This window comes from Mobula hypostoma, chromosome 9 (assembly GCF_963921235.1).
Source record: "Mobula hypostoma chromosome 9, sMobHyp1.1, whole genome shotgun sequence".
Classification (NCBI taxonomy): Eukaryota; Metazoa; Chordata; class Chondrichthyes; order Myliobatiformes; family Myliobatidae; genus Mobula; species Mobula hypostoma.
The window spans coordinates 87,156,360-87,181,182 of record NC_086105.1 but is presented as its reverse complement, the minus strand read 5'-3'; the positions used below and the strand labels follow the sequence as shown (position 1 = coordinate 87,181,182).

Below are 24,823 nucleotides of genomic sequence, written 5' to 3'. Positions count from 1 at the left end.
TAAGTTCAAGTCAGACTGATAGATTTTTAGCTATTAAGAGAATTGATGAATGTGGAATATGTGCTGGTAATTAGAACTGTGGTCTTTCTGAGTGAAAGAGCAGGCATAAGGGCTGATCCATCTTCTGCTGTTTCTGTGATCCCTTCTATTTTGCTTATGTTTTTTTATCATTTAAAGTTATTCTAATTTCTTTTGTTGTTTAGCTTTCACTGGGGGTTATATTTCATATAATGTTGAGCATGATACCATACCATAGTTGTATTTAACACACCTGGTATAATGTTTTAACAGTGTTCGTGAGTGTCGTTTTAAAGTGCTGTAATAAAGTTTGTTAGTTGGTTCTGGAGTGCATCTGAGTATATACTGTAAGCTAATTGTTTTTATTATGTACATTAAACTCGATCTTAATTTTCTTTTTCTGTAGGTATCTCTTGTTTTATCACAAACAATTCCTTGAATACGAGTAGCCTTATCAGACTGGGGGAAGCCTTCAGAACGATACACAACCTACCTGAAACTCTAAGTACTGTCAGCACTGAGTGAACCTACTTGACATTGGTCTGAAGGAGTGAGGCGGAACACCCAATGGAATGAGACTGAAGAGGCACGGGTTATCCTCAAAGCTGCAACCCACATCTCTGGAAAGGAAGGAGGGGGGAGGGTACACATCTCTGCTTCTGTTCCCATGGTGCTCCAGCTCCAGCTGACCAAGTGTATAACAATAATAACAAACCATCCCATTGAGATGGGTTTGAGAGCAAATGGATGGTATTAATGACTTGCAGATACACTTCTGTGGATTTAGATATTGAGTACTGTATGAAACTAGTAGGCATATATTTTCAAAAGAATGGCCATTAAAACTGAATGCAGTACTGAGACAGGTTTTCAGTATGTATGTGTTGCCAGATGTGTGTAGATTGATGCAACCTGACAGATTTCTGTATTGGGCCCACATTTGTTTGCCTTCTAGCTTTTAGATTTTCCTGTCAAAGGTTCAAAGCAGCTGTACTGTAATGAAACTGTACTGGACCTTGGTATTCGTTTATTGTACAAATGCTCATGTTTCAAGATGGCCTTACATCACAATGGTGGAAAATTTTGTGTCTGTCTTAAAACATGCCTGCGTGTACGTGCATGCATAGGTGCACACACGCATTCTCTCACACACGCATTCTCTCTCACACACGCATTCTCTCTCACACACGCATTCTCTCACACACACGCATTCTCTCACACACGCATTCTCTCTCACACACGCATTCTCTCTCACACACGCATTCTCTCACACACACGCATTCACACACACACACACGCAGTCACACACACACACACACACACACACACACACACACACACACACACACACAATATTGCAATTGGAATGGTGGCCACAGTGACTGCTCTGGATTCTTCTCTTTGATTTATTTTTTAAATTATGCAGTCTGGTCGTAGCAGTAGATTGATGTTTGGGAGCTTTTGCTGTCTTGTCGGAAAGAAGGATCCATGTGGCAGTCTAAGTGGCCTTCATTATGTGAAACAATATGATCAGACCAGAGGGGCCTGAGACAAGGGAATGCTGATGAAATGCAGCCTGTTATGTTATTCTCACTTTTTATATTCTGTATTAGTTGCTTTTGGAACAATGTTCCGCAAATAGAATATTCTGTACATCTTTCTTAAGCAGGACGGGAAGTTGAGGAGCAACTCCCAAATAGCTTGTTCCACAGGAGCTGGAATTGTTCATTTCATAATGTTGTACAATCTGGATTAATGAAAAGTAAATATTTTATTTATACACAAAAAAATCATAAAACAGAGCATAACTATGATTAACCGTTCATGGTGATCAGCAAGCATCCTGGATGCCATGTTGATTCTCAGTAAACTATCTATCCCATTAAAGCTTTACGGCACTCCCATTTGTTTGAATATCCTGTTAAGGTTAATCCCTCACTGGGCTGCTTTGACCCAATGCCTATATGAAATAATGTCTTCCCCTACCAAAGCAAGGAGCCAGCCCTTTGTCACTTGCTTTTGTGGTTCAGTTTTTATAAAATACTGTCATTCAAACTTGTGTTTCTGAGGACACATGGCATCCATATTGTGTTTACCGTAGCTCTGCGTGTTGTGATGGATTTTTGTGTAGCTGCTAGCAATCAGGGAACCAGAATAGCGAGAAATGCAAGGCTTTGTGGAACCATGTCCAAATTCTAGCCATTCATGTTAAACAGGGTAATTATTATACACCTAGGTAGGAGGTCCTCGCTTTAGCATCAGTAGCTGGAATTCCTCTTGATATTTAACATAAAATGTGCAAACATTGCACTCAAGTTCTACAAAAACAGAATGCAAAGAAGCCAAAATCCTAATTAATGCAGTGTAATTTTCCATACGTCTGCAATATATGAGATGATGTCAGGTTTAAGTACAAGATGCACTTTTTTCCAGCGGAAGTATTTTTTAAATTTGAATTTCTAAGTTGTCTAAATTGGTTTCCCTTCTCTTGCTCCCATCTGCCCATCCCACCTCTCTTTTGTTTCCATGTTCTACCTTCCTATTAGATTCCATCATTTGCAGATTTTTGTTTTATTATCTCACCTATTGCCTCCCAACCACTCTCACTATTTCCACATTTTTCTCCTTCATCTGCCTGTCAGCTCGCCTCGGCTGGATTTACCTCTTGCTTGCCAGTTCTTGTTCCACTCCTCCTCACTTTATACTGGCTGTTTGCCCTGTTCAGTCCAGACGAAGTGTTGCAACTGGAAATCACATTTGGGTTGCTTTGACCAAGCACTTTGTCCCTATTCAAACACTGACTTTTCTGTACAGTTAAATCGTCTACTTTCTTGTTTTGGTATTTCTAAGATTGAGGTTCAGTCTATATTCCCTTCAACTATTCCCTTTTTAAAAAAGAATAATTTGATTTAACTCCATAACCCCCCCCCCGCCAATACCCTAGTTTGATCATCAATATTTCCCTCTATTTCTTATCACAAAATGATAGGAAACTGTAAATATGTATGTTCAAGCCTGAAATTTGAGGAAAGTTTTCTTCAGGATTCTTAGGTTATTCACAAACTGACCATTGCAATAGGTATTTGGATCATGAAAGCCCATCAAATGAATCTGCACACCAAACCCCTGTGCAAGCATTTTTAATTGTCCTTCCATAGCTGCTTTTCAGTCAGCACCTCTGTGTATTAGCAAATTAAGATTCTGCAGTGCTTTGCATTCCTCTGGAGCTCTGAACTCAAAACTCTGTCACTCGGCTTAAAAATACTTATGCAAGTTGAGTTTCATTCGTGTTCATTCCTCTGGAATAGGCCTTCTCAGTATTGGGTTTTCTTGTAACTACAGTGAAGTGTAGAACCTGTGCTGTTTACATGTAGGTGAATGCGGTGTAAGTCCCACGCGGGCATTTCATATGCCATCCCCTGTGTATCGTGCAGTGCACCAGAAACTTAAGTATTTGGGTATGGCATGGGCAATGTCCACATGGCAGTGTAAGCTACATCTTGAGAATTGTTTTCTTGTACATTTAAGGTCAAGTGACATTATTGTGGTAAGAAATCTTCCCTCCATACATTCCCTCTGAACTTAATGTTACTGTGAAGATGTGCAAACAAAATGATTCGTAAAAGACTTGATGATTACAGATTTCCTGCACTGATTTTATCTGAAATGATGTAATGGCTAATGATTAAGTGATTTTAGATCTGAAAGCGAAAATAAGGTTTTCAATATAGGTATATTCCTGCTGTTAATACACTGCTAAACATTGGCTATAACGTTTATTTTGGTAGTATTTTTAGATGATCTCCGAAGCAGAATTGCCAGTGGCAATGACTTTTTTTAACGGGAGAGTTTCTATTTATTTTCATTCACAATTATGCAAAAATCTCAAACATGTCACTTGGCCTTCAGGTTGTCAGTCATCCTGCGATGGACTCTTGCTCAACTTAAGCAGATGTGTAGCTCACTGTAGTGGAATGGAGTCATAACAGAAGTGAAAACATCCAAATGATATCAACTGTTTTCACACACTTTGCCCTCAAAAGGCTTACAAATAGAAGTCAGCTTCAGCAGTTTGATAAGTGTGCTCGGTTCATGAGCTTGGGTAATCACAGTGCATTCTGGGAGTTGCCCTTTTTATTTGTGGGTGATAGTGTTTGATATACAAAAGCTGCTTAAAAGAAAATGCATTTCCCAGAGTGCCAGGTGGGTCAAGCATTTCCCATGCTAAGGGTCATTTGTTAATGCACTATCCTCTATGAAACAAAATGTAAGGACTCCGATTAATATACTCCAGACAGGGTAATGTATATTTGTTCAGCCCCTCTATGTTATTCTAGTTCTCCATTTGTGGTATTGCCTGCAGTACCAATTTCATTTGTAATCTCATTTGATTTTTATTTTCCATGTTCTGAAAAAGCAAATGTCAAAATAAATCATTTAACTATGGGTATCTATCTGATACTGTCTTCATAACGCCATGGAGACCTAGTTATTGTATCAGTTTGTATTTTCCTGTGATATATTTGAATATCCTGCCGTAATTAGATGCGTTTTTCATAATGCCTGTAAGTGTGTACAATTTCTGATCACATACTCTGGTAGCAAGAACAAAGCCTGCTTTACTCCATGGTGAACTTTACTGATTCTAAGCTAGAATGTTAGCTCAGTCTTGCACTATGATTCAATTTCTTTTTTAATTTATGTAAACTTTCCTTCAGTACTTTCTAAATTGTATTCAATATTTTTTTCTGATTTGAAGTACTATTTTTCTCCACGTTGCAAGGATTGTTCATTTCCGTTCCTATGATTTAGTTCATTTCCATTACGTGCACACTTTAAAGCTCTGTCATATTTGCCTTTTTATTAGTTCAAAGTACACATCGTTTTACATTTAACTTGCTTTACAATTCTCTGATTTCCATGTGTAGAATTTGCTTCACATGTCTCGCTGGTAATACTCCTACAGATCATGCCTGTGACTTCTTATATCAACTATTACACTCATCATAACTAAATACACAAGTATAAATGTTTTAGTTTTTTCTTGCTTTAATGAATTTGAAGTCTTCCACAACCCAAGTAAGGCTAAATGGCCTTAAACTTTGTTTCACATAACATATGAACCCATTTGGCTTAAGGTTTTTTTTTCTGGTTTCTTTTGGGCCCTTTAGTGCAGTTCCCAAAATCAAACAAGTTATTTTCTCAGCAGCCTCACAATGGTTAAGTGGAAAATGTTTTATAATTTTAACATAAGTTAAACACCTTTGGATAATCCAACAGGTGCAGTAGATTACTTAGCTGATAGTGCTATCATGAGATTTGCATGTGTTAGTATTAGATCTAGTGACATTCTATCATTTTCTCTTATATTCCTAAAGTTGTGGGCTCCTTTTTTTGTGGGAACTTCATAAGCAATTACAGCCATTTTCATGTTTATGCAGGGTATGCTGGTTGTGTTCACAATAACACCAGAGTCCGTACTGCTTTCAAAGAGTAATCCAGCACTTCTTAACTCCTTTCCCTACTTGTCTTTTCAACTTTTTAATCTAGCTCCCTTTTGAATAAAATTGAATCTACCATTTGTAGTCTTGGTGGAATGTAAATTTAATTTTCAAAAAATAGACTTGAATAGTGGTTAATGTCCTCTTCCCTCCCCCCCCCCCCGAAATTTCACTTATTGTTATGAATAGCAGCAGGAATTGCCCAGCTTCTCTTCCCCTTTTCTGGTGTTTTCTCCTATCCCATTTACTTGCCCTTCCTAAATCCAGCTCATCAATGGGCATAAAGCTGCCTGTGGCATATGCAAACCTGAGTAACCAAAATATTGTCTTGCCCAAGTCCTGACGTAATTTGCCTATACGACCTTAAGACAGCAGAAAAAACTCTTCAGCCCATCAAGTCTGCTCTGCCATTTTGTCTTGGCCTCTCAACCCCATTTTCCTGTCTTCCCTCAGTAACCTTTGAACCTTTGACACCCACACTAATCAAGAACCTGTCAATTTCTGTATCCAATAACTTGGCCTTCACAGTTGTTATTGTCAATGACTTCCGCAGATTCACCACCCTCTGGCTAACAAAATTCCTCCTCCTCCTCCTGTCTGTTCTAAAGAGACATCCTTGTATTCTGAAGCTCTGTCCCCTAGTCCTAGACTCCTCCCTCTTCCTCTTCCCCCCCCCCCCACTATTGGAAACATTTTCCTCGCGTCCACTCTAGACCGTTCAATATTCGATAGGTTTCAATGTGATTCCCCCCCCCCCAATTCTTTGAAACTCCAGCGTGTACAGGCCGGAGCCATCAAATGCCCTTTCATTCCGAGATAATGCTTGTTAGCCTTCTCTGGACAGTCTTAATAAGGGCCCCACAACTGCTCTCCCGTTCTGTGATTGACGACAGCAGTAGTCTGCAAAAAAAAGTGTTTTTCTCCAGTGCAGCAATCAAACTACATTCAGTAAAATGGGGCAACCGTTGAAGCCCTGAACTCCCACCCCCACCCCAGTGAAATATACACTCTCGTTGCCTAATGTAAACAGTGGGGTCACTTCTTATTGTCGGGTAGCTTCAGTACTTGAGGTGGCTCTTCTCTAGGAAGCTCTCTATTTCCTTTGTGCTGGGTTGAGAGGGAGAGCAAATGATCTGAAACGGTTTGTTTTGGGGGACGCTGGCGGAGAGTAGAGCTCGTGTGTCGGTGACAGGTGCTATCTGCATACACGGATGGGACATTGCCAGGTTTGACGACAGCTTTCGTTCTTTCCCGCTGATCCTCTGCTCCGAAAAACAGTAGCTGCAAGTTTCCGACGGCTCAGATGATGGATCGGAGGAGATGCTTTGGTTCTGATCATCTTTTTCAACGCCCCGTTGCAGCAGTTTGTCTGAAGAAAAGGAGCTGGCCCTGTCTGTAGCATAGGACAGATTTACTGTGCTGAGATGCTGCTTTTAACATGTACATAGACAATATCTTACTCTATTTAATCTATTTCTTTACAAACCTCCGATGCTTTCCCGCATATCGATAATTTCTGCAGATCATTTTCAAACTTAGTTTTCGTCTCAGCAGAAAATGTGGCCAAACCAGGCCAGAGGTTGTGGCATTACGGCGGAGCTGGGTTGCTCGCCACATAATATAGGTTATTTTGCCCTCCCGCCGTTCGATTGGCCAGTAACTGGCGCTACAGTCCTGCCCTCTGGCGTGGCCCAAGCAACATGGGAGTGTGGCTGTCTGCTGTCCCTTCTGGAGGCGAGTCAGGGTAAAGGTTTGAGATTGCACGCATATTCAAACATTAACCTCCTGAAAATATGTTATATTTTCAACTTAATACTAGGGGACTGCGTTGTTGTGTGCCGGAGCGACTCAGTACCGCCCACTTCTGACTTCACATCCCCACTAAGCTCCCATCTACCGCTTTAAACTTGGCTTCTTGCAGACCCTCTAACATTGCGAATGTTAGCAACCTATTAATATCACTCCTGACTCCTTTTGAAAACCCTCCTGGATCTCTCACTTTGTTGCAACAACTGGCCTGGTAATTGAACTCCCCAGGCCCCTCTGACTGTGTCTCTGGTATCTTTTTCTTTGTGCTGACTGCATTGGAATGTGTGTTTGAATAAACAGCTCTGAGGAGGACTCAGCCTGAAGCAGTTATGCGCGTTAATGGCAACTGTTATCTAAATTCACTCCAGAGCAGAGCTCTGATAATCTGCTTTCTGACCATTCAGATCCACCCTCCCCCCACCCCTCCATGGTTCCCAAACTCTAAACTGACCTGGGGACCTATTGCTTGTGTTCTCTCTAAATTTAGTTCATTGGGAAATTTATTGTAGCATCTTAAAAGTGAGCTAAAAAGGCGTTAGTGTTAATAACATCTAGTAGTTTTGGTGGTGGTGGGCCAGAAAATCTGCTGGTTCAGATCCACCAAAGTTCCAAGCCTGATGGATAATGGAATATTGCTGCATCCTGTGGTAATGTCAATCCCGTCACTGCTCCAGGACGTGGATAGGTATTAAGAGGATGTCGTTCTGGATTAATTTAGTTTTATATTTGTCAAGGGAGCCCCATTGTTTGGTCTCAGAAGTTTGCTTATTTTCTTCTGGCACTGCTGTCAGGCAACTATCATCCTCAATTAATTTCTGACACAGACTATGAAACTCTTGCAAAAACAACTGGAATTAATGTAACTTCTACATTATAACTTTTTGATTTCAACACTGAATTCTTACTAAATAACAGATTCTGTGACTAACAGTTCATATGTTTTAAAAAACATTTTAAACAAAGTTAAATGTAGCTGATGCTAGAAAAGCCAAGTTGCCCTAACAGGATGTGGTATTTGCTGGGTTGGTTTAGTGACCAGCCATGAAGTTAAGCTGTGGGATAGATAGTTCCAGGATGTTGATGCACTGATGCAGAAGGCAGCTGTGAGTGGTCACTGCGAGGTGATATCAAGAAGCATGGAATATCTGTAATGGAGGGAATTACAATCTCATAGATTGGTTTATTTTGGATTTATTCCAGCTATAGAGTCGCACAGCACAGGAACGGGTTTGTGGCCCAACTGGTTCATGCCAACCAATGTTCCAATCTACGCTTTTCCCATTTGCCTGTGTTTGGCCTGTATCCCCCTAATTTCCTATTTTTCCTATTGCCTTTTAAATGTTGTTAATGTACCAGCATCAATTACTTTAGAGCACCCATGTAGTTTCCTCTTAAATTCCTACATTTTTGCCAGCAAGCGTAGATAAAGGTAGGGCAATGGATGTTGTCTGCCTGGACTTCGGCAAGACCTATAACAAGGTCCCATGTGATAAGCTGGTCTGGAAGGCCAAATCCCATGGAATCCAGGGAGAGCTAATAATGTGAATTCAAAATTTCTCAGATATAGGAAACAGAGGATAGAGGTGGAAGTTGGTTCTTGGACTGGAGGTGAGTGACTGGTGTTAGGACCCTTGTTATCTATTTGAATGAATTGGGTGCGAATGTATAAGGCTCAATGAGTGAGTGATAGATTACATTAAATTAAGAGCTGTTGTTGGTAGTGCAGAAGGGTATTGTAGATTACATGGATCTCGATCTGTTAGGGAGGTGGCTCCAGAGTGGCAAATGGATTTCAATACAGAAATGTGAGGTGAGGTGCTTTAGTAAGTCAAACCAGCGTAGCATTTGTATTATGAATGGTAGGGCATTTTGGAACAGAGGGACCTAGGAGTACAAATGTGTAGTTCATTGCAAGTGGCATCACAGATAGACAGAGTGGTGAAAGGCATTTGTGCTGGGGTTCATCAGTTGGGGCATAGAGTTTTGGAGTTGGTACATTATATTGCAGTTGTATAAGTTATTGGTGAGGCCACACCTGGAATGCTGTGTACACTTTTGGTTACCTGTTACAGGAAGGAATACAGAAAATGTACAAGGACTGTTGCCAGGACTAGAGGACCTGAGTTGTTGAGAGAGCTTGGCCAGGGTAGGTCTTCATTCTTTGGAACACAGGCGAATAAGTGATGACCTTATAGAAATGTTTAAAATGTTGAGAGGCATACATATGAGAGGCGTTGCTGGTTAAAGAAGAGATTAACGCAATAGAAAGGAAGGACGTAAGCCGGGAAGATGTGGAATCGATATGGGTAGAGCTGCGTAACACTAAGGGGCAGAAGACGCTGGTGGGAGTTGTGTACAGGCCACCTAACAGTAGTAGTGAGGTCGGAGATGGTATTAAACAGGAAATTAGAAATGTGTGCAATAAAGGAACAGCAGTTATAATGGGTGACTTCAATCTACATGTAGACTGGGTGAACCAAATTGGTAAAGGTGCTGAGGAAGAGGATTTCTTGGAATGTATGCGGGATGGTTTTTTGAACCAACATGTCGAGGAACCAACTAGAGAGCAGGCTATTCTGGACTGGATTTTGAGCAATGAGGAAGGGTTAATTAGCGATCTTGTCGTGAGAGGCCCCTTGGGTAAGAGTGACCACAATATGGTGGAATTCTTCATTAAGATGGAGAGTGACATAGTTAATTCAGAAACAAAGGTTCTGAACTTAAAGAGGGGTAACTTTGAAGGTATGAGACGTGAATTAGCTAAGATAGACTGGCAAATGACACTTAAAGGATTGACGGTGGATATGCAATGGCAAGCATTTAAAGGTTGCATGGATGAACTACAACAATTGTTCATCCCAGTTTGGCAAAAGAATAAATCAAGGAAGGTAGTGCACCCGTGGCTGACAAGAGAAATTAGGGATAGTATCAATTCCAAAGAAGTAGCATACAAATTAGCCAGAGAAAGTGGCTCACCTGAGGAGTGGGAGAAATTCAGAGTTCAGCAGAGGAGGACAAAGGGCTTAATTAGGAAGGGGAAAAAAGATTATGAGAGAAAACTGGCGGGGAACATAAAAACGGACTGTAAAAGCTTTTTTAGATATGTAAAAAGGAAAAGACTGGTAAAGACAAATGTAGGTCCCCTGCAGACAGAAACAGGTGAATTGATTATGGGGAGCAAGGACATGGCAGACCAATTGAATAATTACTTTGGTTCTGTCTTCACTAAGGAGGACATAAATAATCTTCCAGAAATAGTAAGGGACAGAGGGTCCAGTGAGATGGAGGAACTGAGTGAAATACATGTTAGTAGGGAAGTGGTGTTAGGTAAATTGAAGGGATTGAAGGCAGATAAATCCCCAGGGCCAGATGGTCTGCATCCTAGAGTGCTTAAGGAAGTAGCCCAAGAAATAGTGGATGCATTAGTGATAATTTTTCAAAACTCGTTAGATTCTGGACTAGTTCCTGAGGATTGGAGGGTGGCTAATGTAACCCCACTTTTTAAAAAAGGAGGGAGAGAGAAACCGGGGAATTATAGACTGGTTAGCCTAACGTCGGTGGTGGGGAAACTGCTGGAGTCAGTTATCAAGGATGTGATAACAGCACATTTGGAAAGCGGTGAAATGATCGGACAAAGTCAGCATGGATTTGTGAAAGGAAAATCATATCTGACGAATCTCATAGAATTTTTTGAGGATGTAACTAGTAGAGTGGATAGGGGAGAACCAGTGGATGTGGTATATTTGGATTTTCAAAAGGCTTTTGACAAGGTCCCACACAGGAGATTAGTGTGCAAACTTAAAGCACACGGTATTGGGGGTGAGGTATTGGTGTGGGTGGAGAATTGGTTAGCAGACAGGAAGCAAAGAGTGGGAATAAACGGGACCTTTTCAGAATGGCAGGCGATGACTAGTGGGGTACCGCAAGGCTCAGTGCTGGGACCCCAGTTGTTTACAATATATATTAATGACTTGGATGAGGGAATTAAATGCAGCATCTCCAAGTTTGCGGATGACACGAAGCTGGGTGGCAGTGTTAGCAGTGAGGAGGATGCAAAGAGGATGCAGGGTGACTTGGATAGGTTGGGTGAGTGGGCAAACTCATGGCAGATGCAATTTAATGTGGATAAATGTGAAGTTATCCACTTTGGTGGCAAAAATAGGAAAACAGATTATTATCTGAATGGTGGCCGATTAGGAAAAGGGGAGGTGCACGAGACCTGGGTGTCATTATACACCAGTCATTGAAAGTGGGCATGCAGGTACAGCAGGCGGTGAAAAAGGCGAATGGTATGCTGGCATTTATAGCGAGAGGATTCGAGTACAGGAGCAGGAAGGTACTACTGCAGTTGTACAAGGCCTTGGTGAGACCACACCTGGAGTATTGTGTGCAGTTTTGGTCCCCTAATCTGAGGAAAGACATCTTTGCCATAGAGGGAGTACAAAGAAGGTTCACCAGATTGATTCCTGGGATGGCAGGACTTTCATATGAAGAAAGACTGGATGAACTGGGCTTGTACTCGTTAGAATTTAGAAGATTGAGGGGGGATCTGATTGAAACGTATAAGATCCTAAAGGGATTGGACAGGCTAGATGCAGGAAGATTGTTCCCGATGTTGGGGAAGTCCAGAACGAGGGGTCACAGTTTGAGGATAGAGGGGAAGCCTTTTAGGACCGAGATTAGGAAAAACTTCTTCACACAGAGAGTGGTGAATCTGTGGAATTCTCTGCCACAGGAAACTGTTGAGGCCAGTTCATTGGCTATGTTTAAGAGGGAGTTAGATATGGCCCTTGTGGCTACAGGGGTCAGGGGGTATGGAGGGAAGGCTGGGGCGGGGTTCTGAGTTGGATGATCAGCCATGATCATAATAAATGGCGGTGCAGGCTCGAAGGGCCGAATGGCCTACTCCTGCACCTATTTTCTATGTTTCTATATGAGAGGCAAGATAACCATCTTTTCCCCAGGGTAGAGTGAGAGAGGAAAGGTTTAACAGGGACCTGAAAGGCAACCTTTCTTTTAAGAGTCGTGAGTATTTGAACAAGCTGCCAGAGGAAGTGGTATGATAGTAACATTTTAGAAACACTTGGACAAGTACATGGAGAGTTGGGTTTAGGGATGTGGGCCAAAGATAGGAAATTGGGACTAGCTAGGTGGGCACATAGTCAGCATGGAATGAATGGACCAAATGGCTTGTATTCATGCAGTATTGCGTATATTTTGCAGGGTGAGGGGGAGACATGTCTTCTTTTGCACATTGGTTGTTAGTCAATCTTTGTGTGTAGGTTTTCATTGATTCTGTCATATTTCTTTGTTCTACTGTGAATGCCCACAAGAAACTGAATCTCTGAGTAGATAATGGTGACTTTGATAATACATTTCCTTTGAACTTTGAAGTCTCTGGCACCATGACTAGCTCTCGTGCACAGCAGGAGAGGGTGGAGTTCAGGAGAATTGTAATGATAGGAGACTTGATATAGTTAGGGGGACATTTGGGATTTTGTGGGTGTGAACAGAACTCTGGAAGAGCATGTTGCTTCTTGGGTACGAGCATCAAGGATGTCTTTGTGCATTTTACAGAACAATATCTAAGCAATGAGTGTGAGCAGCCACATGGTGAATATTGGTTCTAATGGCAAAGGATGAGTTCCTGAAAGTGAATATAAGGAGTTAAAGATTAAAAGCAGCACCTCTAGATTTGTAATCGCTGGATTACTTCCTGTGCCGATAACTAGTGAGAGGGAGGAATGGGAGAACGGGGCAAACAAATATGTAGCTCAGCTACTGGTGCATGTTGGATGTTGGATGGTTTCAGTTAGGGCAAAGATGACTAGTACAAGAGGAATGGATTGCTTTTGAAAAAGAGGGGGACAAGTACCCTGACAGGGAGATTTGCTAGAGCTACTCAGGATGGTTTAAATTAGACTAGCAGGCAGGATTGGACCTAAAGTGATCATGTTTCAGATGAGAAGGATATAATTAGAATTAGAATTTATTTAAAGATCTTACATCCGCCCCACAATGAGGGAGTAAAAATCTTTGCGTTATGACTCCGTTGTAATGTACAGACATGTGAATTTAAAAGTCTAATGGCTTGTAGAAAGAAGCTGTCCTGTAGCCTGTTGGTCCTGGTTTTAATGCTGCAGCACTGTTTGCCAGACAGAAGCAGCTGAAACGTTTATGGTTGGGGTGACTGGTGTCCCCGACCTTTCTGCACCTGCCGCTATAAATATTCTCACTGGAGGGAAGTTCACATTCACAGATGCGCTGAGGTGCCCAGCGATCAAGGTTGGTGAAGTTCTAACCAGGCAGTGATACAGCTGGTCAGTATGCTTTCAATGGTGCCCCTGTAGAACGTCTTGAGGATTTGCTGAACTTCTTCAGTCACCTGAGGTGGAAGAGACACTGCTGTGCTTTTTTGCCACAAAGCCAGTGTGTACAGTCCAGGTGAGATCATCAGTGATGTGTACACCAAGTAACTTGAAACTACTCACCCTCAAATGCAGACCCATTGATGTTGATTGGGCCGAGCAAATATAAAGGTTGTAGCACCCAGATCCAGTGTGTAGGCCAGTGTGGGGCATAAGAGGTTGTGAGGTAGAACTGAGGGGTTAAATTGGATTTATTTTAACAAAAGAAGCCTTGCAGGTGGGCAGATGGGAGTAGAATATTATAACTATTAGAGAAACACAGTTGAGGGATGGACAGGACGAGTAGCTCAGTGTTCCAGGATACAGGTGTCTCTGGTGTGATCGGCTGAGATAAAAGAGGAGGGGGATTAGGAAGGACATTTAAACTGTACTTAGAATATCCTGGCGGGAGATATCCAATGAGGTAGAACTTAGGCTCTCAAATAGTGAGAATTAGAGGAGCAAACACGTAGGGAAATCACAATGTAGGGATAATAGGATTGTTATAATAAGAGTTTAACTTCCCTAACATTAACTGGGACTTGCATTATTCTAAGGGATTAGATGGGGCAGAATTTAAGTGTGTCTGAAGCAATACATACCTCTACTAGAGAAACTGCTGCACTCATTCTTAGAAAATGAGACAAGACATGCTTTGCCTTAACTGGCTGAGACCTTGAATGTAGGAATAGGGGTGTCATATTACAGTTGTACATATTGGTAGTTAGCTAGCATTTGGAGTATTATGTACAGTTCTGCTTGCTAGAGAGGATGTAGAAAATATTCATGATGATGTTTCCTGGACAGATAGATAAGAGTTCTAAAGAATTGGATAGGCTGTGACTGTTTTCTCAGGAGTGAAGTTCTCAAATGGCAGGGCTAGGAAACCATGGCTGACAAGGGAAGTTAAGGACTGCATAAATGCAAAGAAAGGACATACAAGATAGCAAAGGTGGAGAGGGAGGTTGGATGATTGGAAAGTTTGTTAAAAATCCAACAAAAGACAACTAAAAAAGCTTTAAGGGAAAAGATAAAATATGAGGGCAAACTATGCTAAAAGTTTTTTCAGTTATATAAAGAAGAAAAGGGAGGTGAGAATTGATATTGGACCACTGGAAAATGATGCTGGTGAGGTAGTAATGGAGGCAAAGAAATGGCAGATGAACTTAATGAGTACTTCACTTCAGTCTTCATTGTGGAAGACACTAGCCATGTGACAGAGATCCAGGAGTGTCAGAGAGCAGGAGTGAATGTTATTGCTATTACAAAGAAAAAGGGGCTAGGCAACCTGAAAGGTCTTAAGGTGGATAAGTCACCTGGGCCAGCTGGTCTATATTCCAGAGTCCTAAGAGAGATCGCTGAAGAGATAACAGATGCATTGGTCATGATCTTTCAAGAATCACTTGATTCTGGTATGGACCCAGAGGACTGGAAAATTGCAAATGCCTTTAAGAAGGGAGGAAGATAAAAGAGAAGAAATTATAGGCCAGTTAGCCTAACCTCCATGGCTGGGGTTAGAGTTCATTATTAAAGATGAGATTTTGGAGTACTTGGAGTCTAATGATAAAATAAGTCAAAGTCTGCATGGTTTCTGTAAAGGGAAATCTTGCCTAACAAATCTGTTAGAGTTCTTCGAGGAAGTAACAAGCAAGGTGGATGAAGGAGAGGCAATGGATGTCATATACTTAGATTTTCAAAAGGCTTTTGATGGCCTCACATGAGGGTGTTAACAATTTAAAATCCAATGGTACTGGCATGGATAGCGGAATGGCTGACAGGCAGAAGGCAGAAAGTGGGAATAAAAGGGGCCTTTTCTGGTTGGCTGCCAGTGACTAGTGGTGTTCCTCAGGGACTCCGTATTCAGACCACTGCTTTTCACGTTGCTTGTCAATGATTTAGATAATGGAATTGAAGGCTTTGTGGCAGAGTTTGCGGATGATATGAAGATAGGTGGAGGGGTAGGTAGTGCTGAGGAAGCAATGCGATTATAGCAGGACTTAGACAAACTGGAAGAATGGGCAAAAAAGTGGCAGATGGAATACAGTGTTGGGAAATGTATAATTATACATTTTGGTAAAATGAAATTTCCCTTTGAATTAGCTCCGATATAGCTTTCAATGTCACCGGTGGTTCAGTCGGAGGAAAATCGGTACCTTTCGGTCCAACCGGAGGTTTGTCGTCCTTCCCGTTTTTTCCATTCTTAGACATAGCAGACCTTAAAAGCATCTGATTATCAAAGAGCCCAATTTACTTCAAAATATTGTAAAAGTCGGTGCCTTAATGGTTAATTAAAATATAGCTGATCATAAGAAGAAAAACTCAGAGGTAATGGAGCGAGTCAAGAACACGACTTCACTCCATGAGCTCTACCGGAAGTCCCAGGTAAAATGGTAAAATGAACAATAGTGCAGACTATTATCTAAATGGGGAGAAAATTCCAACATTAGAGGTCAAAAACGACTTGGGAGTTCTTGTGCAAGACTCCCAGAAGGTTAATTTACAGATTGAAATCTGTGGTAAAGAAGGCAAATACAATGTTGGCATTTATTTCAGGAAGAATAGAATATAAAAACAAGGAGATAATGCTGAAGCTTTATAAGCACTTGGAGTATTGTCAACAGTCTTGGTCTCCATATCTCAGAAGGGATGTGTTGTCATTGGAGAGAGTTCAGAGGAGGTTCACAAGGATGATTCCAGGAATTAAGGGGTTAAGACAAGGAGTATTTGGCAGCTTTGGGCCTGTACTCAATGGAATTTAGAAGAATACGTGTGGATCTCATTGAAACCTACAGAATGTTGAAAGGACTAGATAAGGTGGATGTGGAGAGGATATTTCCTCGGGTGGGCATCTCCAGAACTAGAGGGCACTGCCTCAAAATTGAGGGGTGAACTTTTAAGACAGAAGTAAGGAGGATTCTTTTTTTAGCCAAAAAGACGTGAATCTGTGGAATACTCTACCACAGACTGCCGTGGAGGATGAGTCTGTGGGTATATTTAAAGTGGAAGTTGATAGCTTCCTGATTGGTTGGGGTATCAAGGGATAGTGAGAGGGTAGGTGTATGGGGTTGAATGGGATCCGGGATCAGCATGATGAAATGGCGGAGTGGACTCAATGGGCCGAATGGCCTAATTCTGCTCCTGTCTTATGGGTGACGGATGACCTTACAGAGGTTTATAAAATTAGGAGAGGCGTAGATAAAATGGATACTCAGTCTTCTTTCCAGGGTAAAGGAGTCTAAAACTAGAGGATATGGATTTAAGTTGAAAAGGGGACTATTTAACTGGAATCAGAGGGGCAGATTTTTCTACAGAGAGAATAGTGGGCATCTGGAAAGAGCTGCCTGAAGTGGGATAGAGGTAGGTACAAACATTTAAAAGGTACATGGGTAAGAAGAAAATTTTAGAGGGATATGGGTCAAATGCAGGTAAATGGGATTAGCATAGATGAGCATTTTGGTTAGCAATATGCTTTGCTCTCTTGTCTCTCAATATGCCAAGACACCTTCAAAGACAGCAAATGAAGCTCCATCTCCCTCTGACCCCGCACACACTTTACACTCTGCTATTGTTTACATACGGTTTTCAAGGAAACACCACTGCTTCTATCTGGTGTTCTTAATCCATGAGCTTCAGTTTTGTTAACCAGCCTTATGTGGTATTTTATGAAATGCTTTCTTAAAGTATGTAAAAACAACATTGCTTTCCTTAATCACAACATTTAGTTAGGTTAGTCAAACACCTTATTTTCCAAATCTGCTCTGACTTTTCTTAATAAATCAGATCACCCATTATTTTCATCCTTGATTATTGTTTCTAAATCCTTACACATCATCAGTGTTAAACCGAATTATCCTTGCACCTTGAACAAATGTAGCACATTAGAATGGAAAGTATTCTTAGAGGTGGTGTATATGTATGTGTGTGTGTGTATATATATGTGTGTGTGTGTGTGTGTGTGTATATATATATATATGTGTGTGTGTGTATATATGTATATATATATATATATATATACACACACACATATAAAACATGTTATCTGGATAGACAGGGTCTGATTAGGAACAGTCAACATGGATTTGTGCGTGGAAGGTCATGTTTGACAAATCTTATTGAATTTTTTGAAGAGGTTACTAGGAAAGTTGACAAGGGTAAAGCGGTGGATGTTGTATATATGCACTTCAGTAAGGCCTTTGACAAGGTCCCACTTGGAAGGTTGGTTAGGAAGGTTCAATTGTTAGGTATTAATATTGAAGTAGTAAAATGGATTCAGCAGTGGCTGGATAGGAGACGCCAGAGAGTAGTGGTGGATAACTGTTCATCAGATTGGAGGCCGGTGACCAGTGGTGTGCCTCAGGGATCTATACTGGGTCCAACGTTGTTTGTCATATAGATTAATGATCTGGATGATGGGGTGGTAAATTGGATGAGTAAGTATGCAGATGATATAAGATAGGTGGAGTTGTGGATAATGAAGTAGGTTTTCAAAGCTTGCAGAGAGATTCAGGCCAGTTGGAAGAGTGGGCTGAAAGATGGCAGATGGAGTTTAATGCTGACAAATGTGAGGTGCTACATTTTGGTAGGACTAGTCAAAATAGGACATAGATGGTAAATGGTAGGGCATTGAAGAATGCAGTAGAACAGAGGGATCAAGGAATAATAGTGCATAGTTCCCTGAAGGTAGAATCTCATGTGGATAGGGTGGTGAAGAAAGCTTTTGGTATGCTGGCCTTCATAAATCAGAGCATTGAGTATAGGAGTTGGGATGTAATGTTAAAATTGTACAAGGCATTGGTGAGGCCAAATTTGGAGTATTGTGTACAGTTTTGGTCACCGAATTATAGGAAAGATGTCAACAAAATAGAGAGAGTACAGAGAAGATTTACTAGAATGTTACCTGGGTTTCATCACCGAAGTTGCAGAGAAAGGTTGAACAAATTAGGTCTTTATTCTTTGGAACAAAGAAAGGTGAGGGGGGAATTGATAGAGGTATTGAAAATTATGAGGGGGATAGATAGAGTTAACGTGGATAGGCCTTTTCCATTGAGAGTGGGGGAGATTAAAAGAAGAGGACATGAGTTAAAGGGCAAAAGTTTAGGGGTAACATGAGGGGGAACTTCTTTACTCAGAGAGTGGTAGCTGTGTGGAACAAGCTTGCAACGGAAGTGGTTGATGCAGGTTCGATGTTGTCGTTTAAAGTGGAATTGGACAGCTATATGGACAGGAAAGGAATGGAGGGTTATGGTCTGAGTGCAACTTGGTGGGACTAGGTGGGAGTAAGAGTTTGGCATGGACTAGAAGGGCCGAGATGGTCTGTTTCTGTGCTGTAATTGTTATCTGGTTTTATATATAGTTATTTGCCACTTGCCAAATGCAGACGAAGATTAGAATATTCTGACAGGTTTCTCGACTCTCAGAATCTTCCTTCGGTAATCCTGAAATGCAGTCCCTCTACATCAGCTGACTTTAATCATTCTAACTATAGCCAGCCTTTCTGAAACAATGTCCTTGTACTTATCTAAATACAAGGTGATGTAATCCTGTCACAGAATCTGACAGGACACGGTGATGTAATCTTGTCACAGACCCTGACAGGACATGGTGATGTAATCCTGTCACAGAGTCTGACCTGACACGGTGATGTAATCCTGTCACAGGCTCTGACAGGACAAGGTGATGCAATCCTGTCACAGGCTCTGACCTGACACGGTGATGTAATCCTGTCACAGGCTCTGACCTGACACGGTGATGTAATCCTGTCACAGACTCCGACTGGACACGGTGATGTAATCCTGTCAAATACTCCGACCTGACATCGTGATGTATTCCTGTCTCAGGCTCTGACAGGACACGGTGATGTAATGCTGTCACAGACTCTGACCTGACACGGTGATGTAATCCTGTCACAGGCTCTGACAGGACACGGTGATGTAAGCCTGTCACAGATTCTGACAGGACACGGTGATGTAATCCTGTCACAGACTCTCTGACCTGACACGGTGATGTAATCCTGTCACAGACTCTCTGACCTGACACGGTGATGTAATCCTGTCACAGACTCTGACCTGACATGGTGATGTAATCCTGTCACAGATGCTGACAGGACACGGTGATGTAATCCTGTCACAGACTCTGACCTGACACGGTGATGTAATCCTGTCACAGACTCTCTGACCTGACACGGTGATGTAATCCTGTCACAGACTCTGATCTGACATGGTGATGTAATCCTGTCACAGATGCTGACAGAACACGGTGATGTAATCTTGTCACAGACTCTGACCTGACACGGTGATGTAATCCTGTCACAGACCCTGACCTGACACGGTGATGTAATCCTGTCACAGGCTCTGACCTGACACGGTGATGTAATCCTGTCACAGACTCTGACAGGACACGGTGATGTAATCCTGTCACAGACTCTGACAGGACACGGTGATGTAATCCTGTCACAGACTCTGACCTGACACGGTGATGTAATCCTGTCACAGACTCTGACAGGACACGGTGATGTAATCCTGTCACAGACTCTGACAGGACACGGTGATGTAATCCTGTCACAGGCTCTGACAGGACACGGTGATGTAATCCTGTCACAGGCTCTGACAGGACACGGTGATGTCATCCTGTCACAGGCTCTGACCTGACACGGTGAAATCCTGTCACAGACTATGACCTGACACGGTGATGTAATCCTGTCACAGACTCTGACCTGACACGGTGATGTAATCCTGTCACAGACTCTGACAGGACACGGTGATGTAATCCTGTCACAGACTCTGACCTGACATGGTGATGTAATCCTGTCACAGACTCTGACAGGACACGGTGATGTAATCCTGTCACAGACTCTGACCTGACACGGTGATGTAATCCTGTCACAGACTCTGACCTGACACGGTGATGTAATCCTGTCACAGACTCTGACCTGACACAATGATGTAATCCTGTCACACACCCTGACAGGACACGGTGATGTAATCCTGTCACAGGGTCTGACCTGACACGGTGATGTCATCCTGTCACAGGCTCTGTCCTGACACGGTGAAATCCTGTCACAGACTATGACCTGACACGGTGATGTAATCCTGTCACAGACTCTGACCTGACACGGTGATGTAATCCTGTCACAGGCTCTGACAGGACACGGTGATGTAATCCTGTCACAGACTCTGACCTGACACGGTGATGTAATCCTGTCACAGACTCTGACAGGACACGGTGATGTAATCCTCTCACAGGCTGTGAACTGACACGGTGATGTAATCCTGTCACAGACTCTGACAGGACACGGTGATGTAACCCTGTCACAGACTCTGACAGGAAACGGTGATGTAATCCTGTCACAGACTCTGACAGGACACGGTGATGTAATCCTGTCACAGACTCTGACAGGACACGGTGATGTAATCCTGTCACAGACTCTGACCTGACACGGTGATGTAATCCTGTCACAGACTCTGACCTGACACGGTGATGTAATCCTGTCACAGGCTCTGACAGGATACGGTGATGTAATCCTCTCACAGACTCTGACCTGACACAATGATGTAATCCTGTCACACACCCTGACAGGACACGGTGATGTAATCCTGTCACAGGGTCTGACCTGACACGGTGATGTCATCCTGTCACACGCTCTGACCTGGCACGGTGATGTAATCCTGTCACAGACTCTGACAGGACACGGTGATGTAATCCTGTCACAGACTCTCTGACCTGACACGGTGATGTAATCCTGTCACAGACTCTGACCTGACACGGTGATGTAATCCTGTCACAGACTCTGACAGGACACGGTGATGTAATCCTGTCACAGACTCTGACAGGACACGGTGATGTAATCCTGTCACAGACTCTCTGACCTGACACTGTGATGTAATCGTGTCACAGACTCTGACCTGACACGGTGATGTAATCCTGTCAAAGGCTCTGAAAGGGCAAGGTAATGTAATCCTGTCAGAGGCTCTGACAGGACACGGTGATGTAATCCTGTCACAGACTCTAACAAGACACGGTGATGTAATCCTGTCACAGACTCTGACAGGTCACGGTGATGGAATCCTGTCACAGACTCTGACCTGACATGGTGATGTAATCCTGTCACAGTCTCTGACAGGACACGGTGAAGTAATCCTGTCACAGGCTGTAACAGGACACGGGGATGTAATCCTGTCACAGAACCTGACAGGACACGGTGATGTAATCCTGTCACAGAACCTGACAGGACACGGTGATGTAATTCTGTCACAGACCCTGACAGGACACGGTGATGTAATTCTGTCACAGACTCTGACAGGACACGGTGATGTAATCCTGTTATAGGCTCTGACATGACATGGTAATGTAATCCTGTCACAGACTCTGACAGGACACAGTGATGTAATCCTCTCGCAGGCTGTGAACTGACACGGTGATGTAATCCTGTCACATACTCTGACAGGACACGGTGATGTAACCCTGTCACAGACTCTGACAGGAAACGGTGATGTAATCCTGTCACAGACGCTGACGGGACACGGTGATGTAATCTTTTCACAGACTCTCTGACCTGACACGGTGATGTAATCCTGTCACAGACTCTGACCTGACACGGTGATGTAATCCTGTCACAGACCCTGACAGGACACGGTGATGTAATTCTGTCACAGACCCTGACAGGACACGGTGATGTAAGTCTGTCATAGACTCTGACAGTACACGGTGATGTAATCCTGTTATAGGCTCTGACATGACATGGTAATGTAATCCTGTCACAGACTCTGACAGGACACAGTGATGTAATCCTCTCGCAGGCTGTGAACTGACACGGTGATGTAATCCTGTCACATACTCTGACAGGACACGGTGATGTAACCCTGTCACAGACTCTGACAGGAAACGGTGATGTAATCCTGTCACAGACGCTGACGGGACACGGTGATGTAATCTTTTCACAGACTCTCTGACCTGACACGGTGATGTAATCCTGTCACAGACTCTGACCTGACACGGTGATGTAATCCTGTTACAGACCCTGACAGGATACGGTGATGTAATCCTGTCACAGACTCTGACAGGACACGGTGATGTAATCCTGTCACAGACTCTCTGACCTGACACTGTGATGTAATCGTGTCACAGACTCTGACCTGACACGGTGATGTAATCCTGTCAAAGGCTCTGAAAGGGCAAGGTAATGTAATCCTGTCAGAGGCTCTGACAGGACACGGTGATGTAATCCTCTCACAGACTCTAACAAGACACGGTGATGTAATCCTGTCACAGACTCTAACAGGGCACGGTGATGTAATCCTTTCACAGACTCTGACCTGACATGGTGAATTAATCCTGTCACAGACCCTGACAGGACACAGTGATGTAATCCTGTAACAGACCCTGACAGGACAGGGTGATGTAATCCTGTCACAGACTCTGACCTGACACGGTGATGTAATCTTGTCATAGACTCTGACAGGACACGGTGATGTAATCCTGTCATAGACTCTGACAGGACACGGTGATGTAATCCTGTCATAGACTCTTGCAATTCACTGTGATGTAATCCTGTCACAGGCTCTGACAGGACACGGTGAATTCCTGTCACAGACTATGACCTGACACGGTGATGTAATCCTGTCACAGTTTCTCTGACCTGACATGGTGATGTAATCCTGTCACAGACTCTGACCTGACACGGTGATGTAATCCTGTCACAGGCTCTGACAAGACACGTTGATGTAATCCTGTCACACATTCTGACAGGACACGGTGATGTAATCTTGTCACAGACTCTGAACTGACAGGGTGATGTAATCCTGTCACAGACTCTAACAGAACACAGTGATGTAATCCAGTCACAGGGTCTGACCTGACATGGTGATGTAATCCTGTCACAGGCTTTGACTGGACACGGTGATGTAATCCTCTCACAGACTCTGACAGGACATGGTGAATTAACCCTGTCACAGACCCTGACAGGACACGGTGATGTAATTCTGTCACAGACTCTGACCTGACATGGTGAATTAATCCTGTCACAGACTCTGACAGGACACGGTGATGTAATCCTGTCACAGGCTCTGACAGGACACGGTGATGTAATCCTGTCACAGGGTCTGACCTGACATGATGATGTAATACCGTCACAGACTCTGACAGGACACGGTGATGTAATCCTGTCACAGGATCTGACAGAACACGGTGATGTAATCCTGTCACAGGCTCTGACAGGACACGGTGATGTAATCCTGTCACAGGCTCTGACAGGACACGGTGATGTAATCCTGTCACAGGCTCTGACGTGACACAGTGATGTAATCCTGTCACAGACTCTGACCTGACACAGTGATGTAATCCTGTCACAGACTCTGACCTGATACGGTGATGTAATCCTGTCACAGACTCTGACAGGACACGGTGATGTAATCCAGTCACAGGGTCTGACCTGACATGGTGATGTAATCCTGTCACAGGCTCTGACAGGACACGGTGATGTAATCCTGTTACAGACTCTGACCTGACACAGTGATGTAATCCTGTCACAGACTCTCACCTGATACGGTGATGTAATCCTCTCACAGACTCTGACCTGACACAATGATGTAATCCTGTCACACACCCTGACAGGTCACGGTGATGTAATCCTGTCACAGGGTCTGACCTGACACGGTGATGTCATCCTGTCACACGCTCTGACCTGACACGGTGAAATCCTGTCACAGACTCTGACCTGACACGGTGATGTAATCCTGTCACAGACTCTGACCTGACACGGTGATGTAATCCTGTCACAGGCTCCGACAGGACACGGTGATGTAATCCTGTCACAGTCTCTGACCTGACACGGTGATGTAATCCTGTCACAGACTCTGACAGAACACGATGATGTAATCCTCTCGCAGGCTGTGAACTGACACGGTGATGTAATCCTGTCACATACTCTGACAGGACACGGTGATGTAACCCTGTCACAGACTCTGACAGGAAACGGTGATGTAATCCTGTCACAGACGCTGACGGGACACGGTGATGTAAGTCTGTCACAGATTCTGACAGGACACGGTGATGTAATCCTGTCACAGACTCTGACCTGACACGGTGATGTAA

The 24,823-nt window shown here is 43.1% G+C and overlaps 2 protein-coding genes across 6 annotated transcripts in view; one reads left to right on the top strand and one right to left on the bottom strand.

Annotated features, from left to right (window-relative positions):
* Nucleotides 1-4,464, top strand: part of usp22 (ubiquitin specific peptidase 22) — a 221,793-nt gene extending 217,329 nt beyond the window's left edge. For all 5 annotated transcript variants that reach the window (XM_063058610.1, XM_063058609.1, XM_063058612.1 and 2 more), the window contains one exon: nucleotides 425-4,464. In XM_063058610.1, the coding sequence (XP_062914680.1) occupies nucleotides 425-467 (43 nt within the window). In that variant the 3' untranslated portion in view covers nucleotides 468-4,464. The remainder of the gene's footprint in view (nucleotides 1-424) is intronic.
* Nucleotides 4,465-6,577: 2,113 nt separating this feature from the next.
* The window catches only part of LOC134351297 (tumor necrosis factor receptor superfamily member 13B), a 59,502-nt gene continuing 41,256 nt past the window's right edge, over nucleotides 6,578-24,823 (bottom strand). The window contains exon 4 of the mRNA XM_063057360.1: nucleotides 6,578-6,912. Coding sequence (XP_062913430.1) covers nucleotides 6,578-6,912 — 335 coding nt within the window. The remainder of the gene's footprint in view (nucleotides 6,913-24,823) is intronic.